At 29.4% G+C, this 18,100-nt stretch overlaps 1 protein-coding gene across 1 annotated transcript; it reads left to right on the top strand.

Annotated features, from left to right (window-relative positions):
• The first annotated feature begins 3,569 nt into the window (after positions 1-3,569).
• On the top strand, positions 3,570-14,355 carry LOC132952693 (fatty acyl-CoA reductase wat-like). Its single transcript, XM_061025079.1, has 8 exons — positions 3,570-3,944; positions 6,364-6,612; positions 6,831-6,961; positions 7,051-7,160; positions 11,123-11,312; positions 11,708-11,971; positions 12,516-12,773; positions 14,047-14,355. The coding sequence occupies exons 1-8, from the start codon at positions 3,750-3,752 to the stop codon at positions 14,138-14,140; spliced, it is 1,491 nt and encodes a 496-aa protein (XP_060881062.1). The 5' UTR covers positions 3,570-3,749; the 3' UTR covers positions 14,141-14,355.
• The last annotated feature ends 3,745 nt before the right edge of the window (positions 14,356-18,100 follow it).

The raw sequence follows: 18,100 nt of genomic DNA, 5'->3' as shown, positions 1-18,100 counted from the left end.
TTTTGACGCGCGTTCAAGTTCATGGGTATTAATCGGTTTACCATGGTAATATTATGTACCGGACAGCGTGCGACGCGCGTAAACATAAATGCGTCATCGACGACCAACGTAGTATACTAACCACCGCTGCAGTTATTAACCACGAGTCACAACATATTATAATATATTATGTAGATTTCTGTTTTTACGCGACCATTCGATGACGTCACGAAAAAACCGTATGGTATCCAAGATGGAATGCTGTACTGCGGTATTTAAAAATAATTATAATAACATCCATGCAAATGTGGGAGTCGAAGTTCATGAATTGAAAGACAAAAACTGATAGTAGAATCTTTGAGATGATCGATTAATCGTGTACGCTGTTATGGTATTGTATATTATAATACAGTAAGGGAAAATATTCGAATCCCGGATCCTCTACATCAGCTATATTCTATAATTTATATAACACGTCGAAGGAGTGCTCGGGAATTTTTAACGGGCAAGGAGTGGCTGAGAAAATTCAGATAGGTCTTATAGTAGATACTGTGGAACGGAGTAATGCGTAAATAATAAAATCTAATAATAATTTATTTGTTCAATTTTTAGTGGGTAGGAATAAGTTATTATTGTATTGTACAACATATTTTATAATTATTCATTATATATTTGCAATGTTAAGTTTCTGAGAAATTGAGAATATTAACTGTCGGGTGCCCAGGGAGGTGTGGGTGTCGAATTTCAAGACTTCTCCTAACTACGATACAAATTTACATAATACCATTATAATAAAGAATGTTATTCAGTGACGATGAACGAGATTTTATTTTAATTACTGTTTACTGCAGTCTTCCGGTACTATCGATTATTTTTGGTAAAGGTACCTAACATTATAATAATTTCGAATGTATAATAATTCAACAATAATCGAGACAATAGTTTAAAAAAAATGTATACCGTAGCCTGTAGGTATACACGATTACTTGCATTTGGAGAAGCTGGCCATTCATTTTGCAGTATCAAAAATGATCATTTGCTTTTACAATTACTAAAGTATGTATAAACATTAATAGTTAATTATATTTGCAATACATATATACATATAAATATAAATACTAATTGGTATTTACTAGGGTGAGGATTTCAATGCTCTAAAAACCAAAAAAAAAATGGTTAAAAATACCCTAAAAATGATATTAATCATTGAAAAAAAACTTTTTTAATTAATTACACAGAACAAAACTGTAAATGCCACTCGGGAATCAGTTACAGACGAAACGATAGAGTCAGATTAACAAAACGTTATACTAAACACAACAGTGTAAATAATGCAATACGACACTTTATACGATTAATAGTTTATTATTTTCTTTATTACAATCAGTATCATATTTATCCGATACAATCGGTAAAACCATAATACATTTTAAAAATATATAAATCATTTTTTCTCTTTTAGGAGGAAATCAAAATAAATATGTTCAAAATATTTTCTGATAACACTGAGCAGTATATAAAAATGAGAAAAAACAAACCTTAAAAACATATAAATGCACTTAAAATGTCAAAAAATACAAAACAAAAACTTCAATTTTTAATTTTTTTGATAATGTAACAAACTTTGTGCTTGGAAAGCATTAGGATATTCAGAAAAAAACAATTTTCCTTGAAATCCGCACCCTAGTAATTTCATATTCGATTCATAATAAACAAGTGGTTCAAAAAATTCGGAAACGCTTTAATTTCTGTTAATTGTACAATATCAATAACAGATAACACTACTACATGTTTATTAGGTAAAATAAATAATAACTTCAATAATTATATCATATTATCGTTTATCAGTCCGAATTAGTCTGATGATCTTTTTCAAACTTTTTAACACCCTATATATAAAATTTGTAATTAGCTGTTAATAACATACCTATATGATACATATTAAATTGGAATACTTATTCCATAAATAAAAATATATATATATAATAATAATACCATAACCAACCTAACCATAAGTATTCATTTGGTTAAAAAAATATCAAATTCTGTGGTCTTATTCATGTAATATTTCAATATTACATGGAACTACTTTTGTGTACTAATTACCATAGTTAATTATAAATCTCATGAAATCTTCTTTATTAAAGTACTTACCTACCTTTAATTGGTAAGCAAGTTGACTGCAGAAAAATAAAATCTGTAAGTTATCAATTACAATTTACAAAATATAGTGTTAATCATCAACACAGTTCATTCTTTGGTCATATCACTTTCACTGCGTCCAAGTTTACATTTTCCCTAGGGACGTACAAGTTTTCAGATACAAATTGAAAATGATAAATACAGTAATTATTCTGCTAATATAGATGTGTTATTGAAATCATGATAATATTTTTATATATATCAACATTTATTTTTAATGACAACAAGATAACTTCGAGTGAGACCACAAAAGCCAAAAATTGACAGAGATAGCGATATTGCTTTCGTTAAAAACCAGCTTATTTACATTACAAAAGTAGGTACTCAACATTTTTTCACGCCCTTTTTAAATCCATACAAATTACCATACGATTAAAACGATTAAAAGTATCAAAATAATAATATTATAAGCCTTTGTGAGTTTATATAATTAATTATTTTTATGATTATTATACTTAAAAATGTATTAAATTTATAATGACATTAATATCTATATATTAATAGTATAATACCCCACAATAAAGTTTAGTTCACTACTCTGCTGTCTCCTCCTCACAAAAACTTTGAATTCTTACAACAAAAAAATCCTCCTTTTTTTCAAACGATACACCCCTCCGACCCTCAACAAAATACTAGAATAAGCCATATAGTGTGTGGTATTATAGTGCATCAGGCATGCAGAGACAATACGAGTGCATAGCCTAGCAATTCGTCAAAGTACACCCTATACGTTCACATTACAACATATACCCATGCTCTCATGCACATGTTATTGTATATATTATAGTATAATATACACAATAGGTACACTGTAGCCTATAGGTACAATGTGCATGAACGTCATAACTCATAAATATATATTAAAACGTTTGTATATATACGTATATAACTTTTAAAAATATCAATATTTTTTTAATTAAATTAATTTGGAACGTAATTAATTTTTTTTAAATAATATTTTTGGAAATTTCCTGACATGAGTATATTTCTTATACATTATTTACATTATATATATTTATTATAATATTATTTACTAATCATACAGTTTTCACAATTTTTATCATACGTTTAAGTAGCATCATTTTTTTTTTCAGGTCTTCTTGCTACACCCTGTATGTGTATAATGTACATGTATATGCATAGGTACTTGCGCATTTGTCGGTTATAGTTTAAAAACTGATTTCCCAGCACGCGTGGTGCGTGCATCATGATATTATTACTAATAATTAGGGTTTTTTTATTCATCCGGTTTTTTTAGTATTCGACGAACGCCTATAGCGATTTTATGGTGGGGACGACTTTTTCCGCAACCGCAACTACGGTATCCGCCTTGTGTCCGGCCACAGGTAGGTACGTAGCGTAGGTACCTATATATACATGAGGATAGCAACATTACAAACAAACACCGATTGAGTTGGTTATCCGCGGAGGTTCCGTGTCTCGCACACTTCGCAGTTATACTAGATCGTCGTATATCGTCCTCAATAACGTAGCCCAACTTTAGAACAGTCCACATAATAATTTCTTAGTAATTCGTGTCGTACGCCGTGAAAACCAAATAAAGTGCAATGGAAGCAGCCGGTGGTATAGCCGAAACATTTAGAAATGGGACGTTCTTAGTTACCGGGAGTACGGGATTTTTGGGGAAAATACTCACGGAAAAATTACTCAGGTCTTGTCCCGTGAAAAATATCGCGATTCTCGTGAGGAGTAAAAAAGGATTCGACGCCAGTCAGAGGGTTGCAGATATCTATAAACAAGCTGTAAGTATAACATAATAATATATAAATACGTTTGGTTTTGTCATTAAATAATTTACATATTGCATGGAGATTTTTTACCGTACTTAAATGTTTTTGATGCCTACAAAATATATAAGCACTATTATATAATCTTCAATTACAACACAATATTAATAGACACGAATAGATTAATTAATATAATATTTAAATTCCACGGCCGATATAATATTACCTCTAATACTATTATTACTTATTTAAAAATAATAAATTCCAACATCCAAGTTAATAATCAAAATTAATACTGTCGTGAAATTAAATAAACATCCCCGGAATTCAAATTTTTAAACCGTCAAAAAAATTGTTTGAGTAACAAACAATAAACGTAAATGTAATTTAAACAAATTATTTCAAATAACGTTATTTAAAAATATAATTTTTGTGCTTTCTTTACATAGAACCTGACATATTATTATTACTATCATTTTTAAACACTATAGGCATATTTAAAGTTGTCTAATTTTATCATTATCTGGTCAAATTTTGGAAACTTGAAAAACATTGTAGAGAAAATAGTTTGTGAATTTTATATTATTTATTATTTAAATAAAAATCTGTTTAAATAATTTCTATACCCTATGAATTGTAGTGATTAATTTTTTTTTTTTTTTGATAAAATCTATTTAACAAATAACTTATAAAACATGTATACATTTTTTTGAAAATTAAAAATTTGAAGTTATACAATCTATAAAATATTAACTGTGAATTACAATATTATGATTACTTCTCAGGTCTCATCGACTTTTCTTATAACCTTACTAGTAATTACATTTTTATACTAAATAAGACTGACAAACTAGAACACTTATTTGTAAGTTAATAATTAATACTTGATAATATAGTTGATAGTGATATTGAATATTTCAGATGTATTAACTATTAGGAGTCAAGGTTAATATAATCATAAAAATGTTTCTTAAATCAGGATCTATTAAACACACTTCCAACTTAATTTATGCCGTTATATTTTTGTATTAAGTGATTAGAGTATCAGACAATATTAATATTTAAGTCTAGCTTAAGTAATAATAATATTACTGTATTTAGTACTTTATTGCTTCCTGAAGTTGTTAACATAACAGCTAAAGGTAAACTAACACTAACTTACCAGTTGACTCGAGGATGATTGAAAATAGCGTAATCCGAACTATGAGTTCTACAAATTTCATAGTTTTTACATCGGTCAAGTGAATCGTGCGAAAAATGACAATTACATTGTATATAAGCTACAGCTATAGTACAATACACAATAATCCGTTTTTTCGTTCTTGAACGTGTAGGTATTTATCTATAACATACAACTATTCGTAGTTCTTACTAGGTAGGTAGTTATTTAATAATATATATTAGCTGTAGAACTTTTTTTTGTATCAGTTTTTATATATTACAAGTAGATATTACCTTTAGATCATTATCATTATAATTATTTATTAAATCACCTTAATTTATTAAAATTAGTTGTGCTCTTCTGAAAATGTATAAGGCACGACGTCGAATTTTACTTCATCTGTCCGAGTCAATCAATAGCAATCATTTATAAACAAAACAACAATTTCAATTTCCACGATGAATCTCAAATTTCATACTCATAGCTTCAATGGTTTCGCCTGGACCCCAGCCCCTTGGGAATGTTGAATCAGTCATTCTCATTCAGGACAAGTTATTTTATATTTTATATACATTCGTTATTTGTTGTTATGGTTTATTTTTTAAATTGATTAAGTTAATATAATATATTAATATATATATATATTTTTTAATACTATTTTCGCAAGACTAATAATTTAATAATAATTAACATTACACGCAAACTTACAGTACCTATACCTATAATCACGTCAGTTACAATTTTAATTTTGAAAAAGAGTTAGGTTAAAAATATAATTTTTGCATCAAAAATACAAACTGCTGGATACACTTCATATTATTATATGTATTAATATTTGGATATTTAATTTCACAAATAATTATTATTTATTGTTTTGAGATTAATTGATATGACAGTAGGTACTTACCTATACAGTTGATGTCATATTATTACGTTTATGCACGTTTTCCTCAACGGAACTGTAATAAATCAATGAAATATTGAATAATATAATAAATAAATATTTCGATAATCAATAATTAATAATTCATTAGTAAATAATGCACCCAAAATCATCCCGGTCTAAACCAGTTCATCATACTATATTCCTTATAAAATCGAATTAAAAAGTAAAATACGCGTAGCAAAATTATAAAACATCCTTGATAATATAGGCTGACACACCACTTATCTCCGTCCAGAATTGACTTATTAAAATATTTAAATAATAAAATGAATTCAAATTTAACACATCCATACAGCTCTAATAATATTTTATTTTAATTTTGATAGCTTTTCGACCGACTTCGTAATGAAAAACCCGATTTTATTGACAACATTAAAGTCATCGAAGGGAACATCGAAGAAGAATCATTGGGTTTATCGACAGCAGATCGTAACTGGATCGTGGAAAATGTGAATTTTGTTTTTCATTGCGCAGCTACGATCAAATTCAACGAAGCCCTGGAGTTGGCGACCAAAATAAACATTCAAGGAACCAACAACCTGTTGACATTAGCTGCGAAGATGACAAATCTTAAGGTACAAGTTCGCGGTTTGCAAGACTGTGTAGGACAAAATGTGTATAATAATAACAGTATTTTATTTTGTACCGTAATACGAGGTAGTTATGAATTATGATACTAGTGTGTACAAACCAGGTTTATTTTTTTTTTTGTAAAATACAGACTAAAGCCATACTGCAGTTTATAAAATTAAGTGCATAAATTAACAGGTTGTCATGATTTATCATTTCGCAGGGTTTTGTGCACGTGTCGACGGCATATTCGCACTGTCCAAGGAATGAGATCAGAGAACAATATTATCCGACTCCGGTCACGGCCAAGGAGCTAAAAAATATGCTGGGATCAGACGAACTGTCCGAATCTAAGTAAATATTATATTTAATAAATTATAGCGGCGTTGATGACGGATGTTTTTTTCCGTATAGTAATATTATTAATTCGACTTAAATAATAGAATTTTAGAAAATTGGCCGAACACGTACACTTTTACAAAAGCAATCACGGAAGATATGATATCGACAAATGAAAACCGTTTGCCCATTTCCATTTTCCGTCCATCAATTAGTAAGTATTCATTCGATCGATATAATAATATTATAGTCATTAATCTTCAGGTCATATTTAATATTATATGATCTATTTCTTCGGTCGTTAGTTATAATAATAATTTAAATTATATATGCCTTCGTCAGTGGTCGACAATAATTACTGTATATAGAATGTATATTTAAAACCCAATACTATGATTACGGTCAGGAAAATGCTTTAGCATGGCTTATATATACAAGGTTATTGCAATAGTACCCCCACTTCGTCATTTTATCACGTTAAGCCGTTAAGGAATTAAAATGGCGATGACCTATACTGGCTATATGCATGATAATATATATACTAAGATATGGACTGTACCCTTATGCTGCAATTTTATTTTTGGTTGATAACAATATAGACTATGTGCAATAACCTTGTATATTCAAGCCATGGGCTTTAGCAAGAATACATTAAAGAGATCACCTAAATTAGAACTCTCAAAATTCAACGATTAGAATTTTGCTATAGTAAGTAGTAACCACATCCGGCTAGCAAAATCACATACAAGGTTATTATTTTATCATGAAACACTCATTATTTCAAAAACTATTAATGTTTTTGAAAATGTTTTTTTACATAGCTTCAAGTTGTTAAAAAATTATATTTTCAAATATTTATTACCTATCCTTATATTTTTTAAGTTTTTACTTTTTTGAATAACAACACAGAGTTTTCATATTCCAAAGCAGGATATTTTTCTAAGTATTTTGATACATAAAAATCGAATTTAGGACGTATAGTTTATGAGTTATAAGTATTTAAAGTTTAGATGGGCGGAGTGGCGTGATACGGGGTTACCCCGCAAAATGTTTGTCCACTAGTCCACTTGTCTAAACTTTAAATACTTATAACTCAAAAACTACACGTCCTGAATTCGATTTTTATGTATCAAAATACTTAGAAAAATATCCTGCTTTGAAATATGAAATAAAAACTCTATGTTGTCTTTCAAAAAATTAAAAAAATTAAAAAATATTTAAAAATATAATTTTTTAATAAAAACTTTGTTTTTTTAATGACTTGAAGCTATGTAGAAAAATATTTTCAAAAACATTAATACTTTTTGAAATAATGAGTGTTTCGTGATAAAAGAAATAAGAATCACCTTGTATAACGGCGAAAGATCAAATGGCAGGATTATCATACAATACGCGGTATTGGAAAAATGAGCGAAATATCTTTTGGCCATATAATATTAATTATCATAATATTAATATATACACTGTTTGAGTAATTAATGTGTATATATATTAGAATACACATTACTATTAACCATCATATAATATCGATAGCGTTGATAAACAGGATGTCCACAGTACTGCTAAAAATATAATATAAACATAAAAATTGCCTAATCAAGCATGGTTCAATGGCATTTCTTGGACGCCGTAAGAACATAGGCCACAGAAATAGGATAAAATAATCATCACTAGGAAAGGGTAAACTACTATGTAGGAGAAATACGAGCAGGCGTATAGAGTCAGACGTGATACGCGATTTGCGAGAGCCAGTACAAGCGCTATTGTATTTACAACCAAATTTTGCTACAAGTTTTAAGTGTCAAATAAACAAATTAATAACAAATTCAACTCGTGTTATTATTCTATCTTGCTAAATCCGAACACTTAAAAATGAACTCTGTACTTGGGATCACTATACATTACAAACGAATGGTCAACTTATCTTTTAAGTTGACTTATCTTAAAACAGAATAACTTTAATATTCGTTACTTACATAACGTTTTCTCGGAAACCATTTGATCCCGTTTACAACTTCCCGTAGTTGCAGTCATTAAACACCTGTACGAATTACCAATAGGTATGAAATGTCGAATAATCGAAAAAAATTATATTCGTGTAGTTTTCGACCCGTGCACTAGATTTTATCGATGAGATATCGTTTCCATAGTGCAACATCAAATCGCTTACGGATAAAAGTGAAGATATCCACTTAAAGTCTAAACATTAATTACTATACAAAATATGGCTAGAACTTTGAAAGTAAGTCCGACCGCAAAATTCTGACCACCACATTAACACAGCTATTGTCAATATACTATTATAGGTAATAGTAAATAATTATTACATCTTGCCATCTGTGTATGTATTGGTATACTTTACTCGGGCAAAAAATCAAGTAATTTTTTTATAATTATATAATATATACTTAACATAAATAGGACATAGAACGATATGAATCGTATTTCTTCATGAGCATCCAAAATTAAATTAAGGAAAATCCGTTTAATAAAACGGGCATGGTCCAATTTCGCCAAAACAAAATTTGTATTTTAGGGTCAACATACCAATTGTGCTTCATATATAAGTACTAAACATTGTATATATCCTTACATTATTTATCTAATTGCCCGATTGGGCGTGAGTTAATTAAAATAAATAAATAAATAATATATATTTTACGGTTAGTGTACCAATTGCGCTCTTTATATTTTACGGTCGGTACACCAATTGCACTTGTATTCAAATTTGCCTGGCGGCTACCTTCAGATTTAGAAATATTGTTGTTCGATCAAATTCCATCAACATCAACACACTAAAATACTTGAAAATTAAAAACATATTTATTGATCAATTGATAACTGCATGGTTAGAGTGACTGGTTATAATACATATTACATTTTATAACGGTATCGGGAATTGTATGAAACGTTATTATTATTACGGACATTTGATCACGGAAGTATGCATTTAAGTGATGGAAGAAAACAAGTTATCATTATCATAAATTTTATATAGTTGACGTTAAAAGACTTGTTAAATTTGAAGAAAAAAATCGTTTATTTAATTTAAATTACATTATGTATTATGCATTAATGCTAGAAAATAAACGGTTAGTGAAATCATTTATTATATAATTATAATTTAAAACTAACTAATACATTTTCCTTAGGTAGTGTTAAATGTTTCGAGCGCAATTTATTATTGGTATATGAAAAGTTCATTTTAAGCGCAATTGGTAAACTCCCAATAAAACGACCAACAACAGTTATTTAACAGTTACTATTCACATAACAACTAAACAGATTAGGTACCTGTATTTTATTTTATTAAATATGTTCGAATAGTACATACTGGGTATGATATATAAATTAATTATAGTCATATAATATTATATAATTTATTCAGGTATACATTTTTTAAACTGAAATTATTTCCGCAATAAATGCATTTTATAGTTGTTAAAGATTATTATTTTAAAAACAACGAAAATGAGTTTTCAACCAGAGCTTTTCTATAGGACTAAAATATATTAAACAACGGAATCACAAAATATTTAGTAAACTGTTTACCAAACTTACCTTCTAACCTCTAAATTGTTTAATTTTAATCGATTATAAACGCGTTTTACGTAGGTACAATTTAAACATATTATCAGGTATTCGGGTAGTATTAGCGCAGTATCATGCAGTTGAATATTTTTTCCTTTTTTAGTGGCTATGGTACATTTTTTAAAAATGAATGAAAACACTAAGAGAACGGCAAATTATTAATCAACAACATAATAATATTACCATCGGTGAACACACTTTATTGTTTTTTCTAAGGCCGTTAATCTATGGTTTAACTAGCTATATCTAATGTTATGATATTGTATACGTCCAAGCAATTGTATACACGCGAGGGGCGTGGGTTTTTTCACCAAATAAAAACAAAACTTAAATATATTTTTACAAATCATATGTCAGTGATGTCACAAATATAATATATAGGTACCTAATATATATATATTTTATATAATATTATACCCTCCTCACATTTGAAATGTGTGTATACCTATGCCACCTGCATTCATGCCTGCAAATAAAATATGAACAATAACTGAAAAACCATGGTATAGTTATATATACTCGTAATATTGTATTATTGTGTAAGTGTTCAATACTAATATAACCTGTTTTTATAATATTTTACAGTCGGGTGCACGAAGTCCGAACCGGAACCAGGATGGTTGGAAAACATGAACGGGCCCACAGGAATATTAACAGGTGTCATGGTCGGATTCTTGAGAACAGTCAACATTGCCACAGACAAAGTAACCGATATAATCCCAGCGGATTATACTGCCAACGCACTGATCAGTGTTATGTGGGATACCGTTAAAAGGTAAATGATAATAATATTATATTATAACAATAATTAATAATATAATATGAATGAAGTTATTTAATTTGTACTGTGACGTGCTTCTAATGAAACATTATTATAGCACCACAATAATTAGTATATTCAGTTTAATTTTAAATTAAGACAAAGCCCCCAGCAAAAAAAAAAAATAAAATTATTTTATTAATTCGCTCATTTTGTGGAGGTAAATTTTAGCCTCATGGGCCATGATATTAGGATAAAATTCAACCCAATGTGTGTACATTGTATAATATAATATTTGACTTCGTGTAGACATATTATATTATAGTGCAGAGCTATATCATATAGTGTATAATAATATTTCGTATTTTGGGTACGCGCGTATTTAATTTAATAATTTCGATCATTTTCAGACATCAAGACTGCGATTACACAAAATATGAACAACCGAAAATCTACAATTACGTTTCAAGTGCTGATAGCCCGTTGACGTGGAACGAATATATTGGAGGAATGACTGAACATTACAACGTGTCACCACCTTTGCGGTCAATGTGGTACGGGTTTTTCATTGTGTACACCAACTTCTGGATCGGCATGGTTTTGAAATTTCTCCTGCACCGGATACCGGCCGCATTTGTCGACTTTTTGTTATTCATAACCGGAAAAAGTCCCAAGTAAGCGACTTATTGTGTTATTTATTTTGTAACAGTATTGTTACGGTGATAAAACCCGAAAGCCATCTGCTTCAAAATCGCAAAATTATATACATATCAAATATATATTATCATTGATTATTGCGTTAACAAATTAACTAATATTATTAACACTTTATAAGTTAAATACATACACAAAAGATATCGTAAGTTAAATTAAAAGTTGGAAGTTACTTTTGTTTCTTTTTGTCTCGTAAGAGTTACAACGTCAAGTTAAATAGAAAAAAGTATCTATTGCGATCACTCAAATTGTACAGTAATTATGATTATCTGCAGACACCGCGAACGAATTGTTCTGTCACACCCTGTAACTTCTATAATCCATAACGTATTATATTATAAGCGTTTTGATAATTTATATTTCTAATTTACCGCCAAGTTTACAAAATAATAACCATCTATTAACAACAATTATATTTCAACGTGCATATGCATGAGTATAAAATATAATTGGCAACCTATAATGTTATTAATATTATTATAATTTTAAAATATTTTTGTACAGAATGTTGAAAATGTATGCGAAAACAGAATTTATGATGGGCTTACTTCACGTGTTTACTACGAGCCAATGGAAATTTGACAACAGCAATAGCGTCAAACTGTTATCGTCACTAAGCATAGAAGACCGCGACCAATTTGAGTTCAGTATGGTCAATTTCGACTGGAAATCATATACAAAAAGCTATTACTACGGGATTAGGAAACACATACTGCAAGAAGAAATGAGTAACCTGGACAAAGCGCTATCTAAAAACCGGAAGTATGTATTTACCTTTATGTACGAATATAATATCTAGCGTATAGTTTCATTCATAATGAATAATTATATATTTCATAATGTACTACGATTCACGCATGCAAACTATTGTTTAAAAAAAATCACATACGATCTAATACCCATACTACAATATTTGAAAAAAATATACATATATTGATTAAAATATTTTACAAAAGTCAAAAATACATTTTACAATTAAATTATAGTTTTTTAAAATCCGTATACATAATTAAAATTTAAAACTTAAAATAAACCGTTTACTTATAATATTTTCATCGTCTATAATATACGGTTATCGCTGTATATTTCACCTTCGCGGTTATTTACAAATTCAAAGCACTATTCATAGGCACACAATATTATAGTACATTGATTAAATGTTAAATTCTTAAGGTTTTAATTTTTTTTTTACTGGAAATGGATAAACATAAATAATTATATGGTGGTTGATATGAGCACCAAAATGAGATAATAAGGAATTGTATAGAAACAATAAAATATAATATAATAATTATTATTTATTATAGCTTGTTGTACATAGGTACTATCCTATATAGCCTTTAGGTATTTGTTCTAAAAGTAGAAACGCGTTGAAATCAAAGAAAGTTATTTAACAGCTTATATTCAAATCAAAAAATATTAAATATCTGGTATAAAGTATATGAAATGCTTTACATTCGGTTATCCGTTTTTTATCGGTAGCATACATCGGATATCGGTAAAAAGTGGTATCGTCCCATTCCTATTTGTTTTTAAAGCTTTGACTCTTTCATATTATGCCTAACCTAACCTATGACGTAAATACGTCAAAAACCGTTCTTATTGGTATGGCGGTATGCTCTTATCTTAATTTCTCTAAGTTCTCTTATCTATGCTTTGTAAATGTTTTATAACTTAAGACTATATATTTATTTAAATATTTTTATTTTAAGCCTCAGGATTGTACAAACATTTGTTGCATCACATTATAAAAATAAAATATAATATAGATAGCTTCTTAACACTGAAAAGCTTCAATGCGCTTTCCCCAATAAATATATTATAAGGCTGAACTACGCGATTGTATAGAGATTTACTCAATAACGCATTAATTTTTTTTAACATAATACTAACGCTCTTCGGTTATAAATGTGACGTGTGAATATCAACGTTCAATGCCAAAAGAATCACCTAACCGCTCTATGCCTAAAAAATTATTATGAAATATGGAAATATTTACATGTTTATTGATTTATGTATTGTTTTAATTTTTCAGGTTGTTCTGGTTGCATAAGTTTTGCATCGTTCTATTTTTCTATTTCATATTGCAATTTTGTTGGACGTGTATTAGATATATATGTACATTTTAAATTAAATATAATATTATTATGAATGCATGTGATATAATCATCGACCCTATATGATTACGAAGTGATAAATTATAATGTAAATTATTTTTTTTTAAGAAAACATTAATATTTTTTCTGTACCTACCTATTATTGTAATTCATGTATAATTTAACTATAGGCATATTATTTATTTATGTGTACCTAATGTATTATAATTATTTTTTATAAACAAAAATCAGTCTTCGTATTTCTCATTTCATAAATATACCTAACCTAACCTAACCTATACCTATAGTGGTAATAATATAATATACATAGTGGTGGTGTGTCGGCGTATATTTTTCAAAGAGGCCGGTCACTATACTCCCTATAATACGTAGAAGGATCAACGCAGATCACAAACCAGTGTTGTGTTTTTGTCGTTGATATCAATGGAAAATATATAGTGGTATACATTGAGAATTTTAAATAAGAAATAGTTATCGAAATAAAATTGTAAAGGCCAACACCTCTACGCATATTTTTAATATTGTGTTATATAGAATAGTGATTATAATGCCATAAGTTCTGATAGTTGCTATTCTTACCTTAGGTACACACCTTATTATTATATGATATAATATGACATTGAGGCTTAAATGTTGACGAATAGACGCGATATTGGCGATGACATTAATTATACACTGCACGGCGCAAGGCGGCACTGAAGAGAACACATTTCCATTTCAGTGGCTTTTTATGGGTAAAACACGATTCCGTACGTGCGTATCGACGATACCTTTTTAGGGATTTTACCAATTGTGCGTAAAATTACCTTATCATATGCCTACCAATATTGCTCTAGGTCATTATCTGGGTCGATATACCAATAATATTGCGGTCAGTACAAATTTCCGATAAATAGGTAATGATTGTATAACGATAATGAAAACTTGAATCACTCAAATCCATAGGTACCTACAACAGTTCGTTGTTAATAATGAAATAATGATGGTTCATAAAAGGCTCGATATAATAATTATGGAATAGTAGAAAAATTAACTATAGTTTTTTTGTTTTTTCGAAAAATAGATAACAAATATTAATATGTCATATTATATGCACTTCCTCTCTCCGTCAGGGAATATGTCAGCCACTTTCACTCAATAGTCGACCTTTACCTAAAGCTCAATCTGTACGTTACCTTGGTATTCATATTGACCGTCGTCTTACCTAGCTACCTCACATTAAAAACAAAGTTCAATCTCTAAATAATCGCCTACGCCTCCTCTGTCCCTTACTAACCTCCAAAAATATAAAACTACCAAATAAATTATTAATTTACAAACTACTCCTCTGGATCCATCTGGACATACGGCATCCAGCTCTGGGGCGCAGCAAAAATTTCAAATACCAATCGTATCCAAAGAGTCCAGTCTAAAATCCTTCGTACCATTTCAAAAGTTTCATTCTATGTCTCAAATAAATACTTCCACTCCGATCTAAAAATATCTACAGTCACGGAATTAGTCAAACTACATTACAAACGCTTCAATAACCGATTATATCGTCATCCCAATCCACTTATTTCTCAACTCACATCCATATCCATACCTGGTAATCCCAAAAAGAGATTAAAAAGACAGCAGTGTCGTGACCTGCTCACATGAGTATATTAATTGTTTTGAAAAATTATGTAAAAAAAATCTAATTTCAAGTGCATGAGTTAGCTATAGTTAACTGTCTATTGACGAAGTACCTCCATTGGGAAGTCTCTTCACTCTGTTTCCTGAGTGTACTAAAAAAAAAAAAATTATCAATTAAGTAAATTTATTGTTCAACTTTTGTAACAGATGGTCTAATAAAAAATTATGTTAAGAAAAAATAATAATATTATGTGTAGGTATTAAGAGGACGTTACACCGTAATTTTGTCATCTCCGTCTTACAAGTGCGTAACAGCAAATTGTACGCTCTACGCAGAACACGTGTAGCTCCGTTAGTTTAAAAATTAGAGTGAATTTACCTCTTATAAAATTTAAAAGTAAGATTATTATTATCTAGGCAATCTTATAGGGTTTTTTTTATAATATTTTAATTTTTAAGCGATTTATTAGTATTTTAAGATGTACAAACAATTTACAATATTTCAAAATACTCATAACTCGCTTTAAAATTAAAATATAATAAAAAGCTCATGCGATTTCTTAGATAACAATCTTACTTTTAAATTATATAAGAGGTCAATTCACTCTAATTTTTAAACTAACGGAGTTACACGTGTTCTGCTGAGCGTGCAATTAGCTATATGTTACGCACTTGTAAGACGGAGACAACAAAAATATCGGTGTATTATGTAACGTGAACGTCTTAACGGTATAAATAAAGAGGGAAATTTATTAATGGTATAGGTAGGTGTACTGAACGTAAAATAAGTAGCTCAATTGTATTATACTGACCCTAAAATACAAATTTTCTTTTAACTGCTCCATGCCCCCCCCCCTTTTTGCTACACGATTGCGTACAATGTTACCTGATTTTTAACTACACGATTGCGTACGACGTTTTAAGCATTGCTGCCAATTTTCATACGGACAATAAAATCCATGGCGCTCTCAATTTAGTATTTACTCATCTGCCAACACAATAATACACAATATGATTTTATTTAAATATTAACGTATAGATCACTGATCAGCTGTTCCCAGCCTTTTTAGTTTCGCGGACCACTAATTTTGTAAAAAAATATTTGAGGCCCACCCATAGCATACATATACGTTTTCATAAAATTATAATATATAATATATATTATATACATATATACATGTATATATAATTATTAGGAATAAAACATTTTAAAAATTTAAAAAAAACAATTGTTTATTAAAAAAACTTAATTCAACTTTATCACAAGATAAACAATTTAATGTGATTTAAAACTACATTCAAACATTCGTATCGTTAATTGTACATTTACTATACAGTATACACTATGACTATACACTATTGTTAAAATTGATTAAATATTATTATGATCAGAAATATAACAAAAAATATATAATAATATTATTTTAAATATATAAAATATTTAATATTATACCTATGGCTCGCGGCCCAGTACCATGCTGCTCGCGGCCCATGGGTTGGGAACCGCTGGTATAGATCATAGATGGATGATCCTCCATCTATGCCCCCCCCCCCCCCGGCCCACCAGATCATAAATCTTCCCTTGATATTTACAAAAACATGTGAAACAGACGAATGTGTTATATTGGCTATATTATATAGTAGGTACCGCTACAACCTACACGTGGCTACACTATGAGATGTTTAAATACATTTTGAGTTCCTACCTACTTTTTCAGGTTTTATTATTATTTTTGCTCATTATAGGATGCGTCTTTTTTTCAAAGCCCTTTCTCAGAATTCAGCGCCAAGGTTTCCCGCCAAATCTGCCTCGGCGCATGTCTGGTATTGGTATTTGTATCAATGTATTATGTTTTCCATACAATTAGGTAACTACAATAGAGTACAATGATAATAATAATAAAAAAACAATTATTTTGACATTGTCATGCAAATAATTTTTACGGTCATCCTTGTACATTGTAATAATATCATCGTAATATTATAATAATATAAGACGTGTTCATGATTTTACACGTTTTACCCGCGCGCAGGCGTAATGGCAATGCACTGTAAATATTAAATAAAACGTCCGCGAGATCGTGTCGGTACGAGTGTACAACGAAACGTTTAAAAAAAACGTCAAAAGTTTAGGGCGAGGTGTATGGTTGAGCCGTCCGTACGATGGTTGTTTTATTTTGCTTGAAATTAAAATTAGACTTATACAGAAGTATGGGTTACAGTTGTGATCATTGCGCGATGGAACGCATATGAGGACGTGTGTGTGATCGCCATACGGCGAGGTCGGTACGCAAACGTGCTCGAGCACCTCTGACGATTATGATCGTTCGTCTCTGCTTATATATAAAGCAACAC

The sequence above is a fragment of the Metopolophium dirhodum genome, chromosome 9 (genome assembly GCF_019925205.1).
Source record: "Metopolophium dirhodum isolate CAU chromosome 9, ASM1992520v1, whole genome shotgun sequence".
Taxonomy (NCBI): Eukaryota; Metazoa; Arthropoda; class Insecta; order Hemiptera; family Aphididae; genus Metopolophium; species Metopolophium dirhodum.
This window is presented reverse-complemented; position numbering and strand designations above follow the sequence as displayed.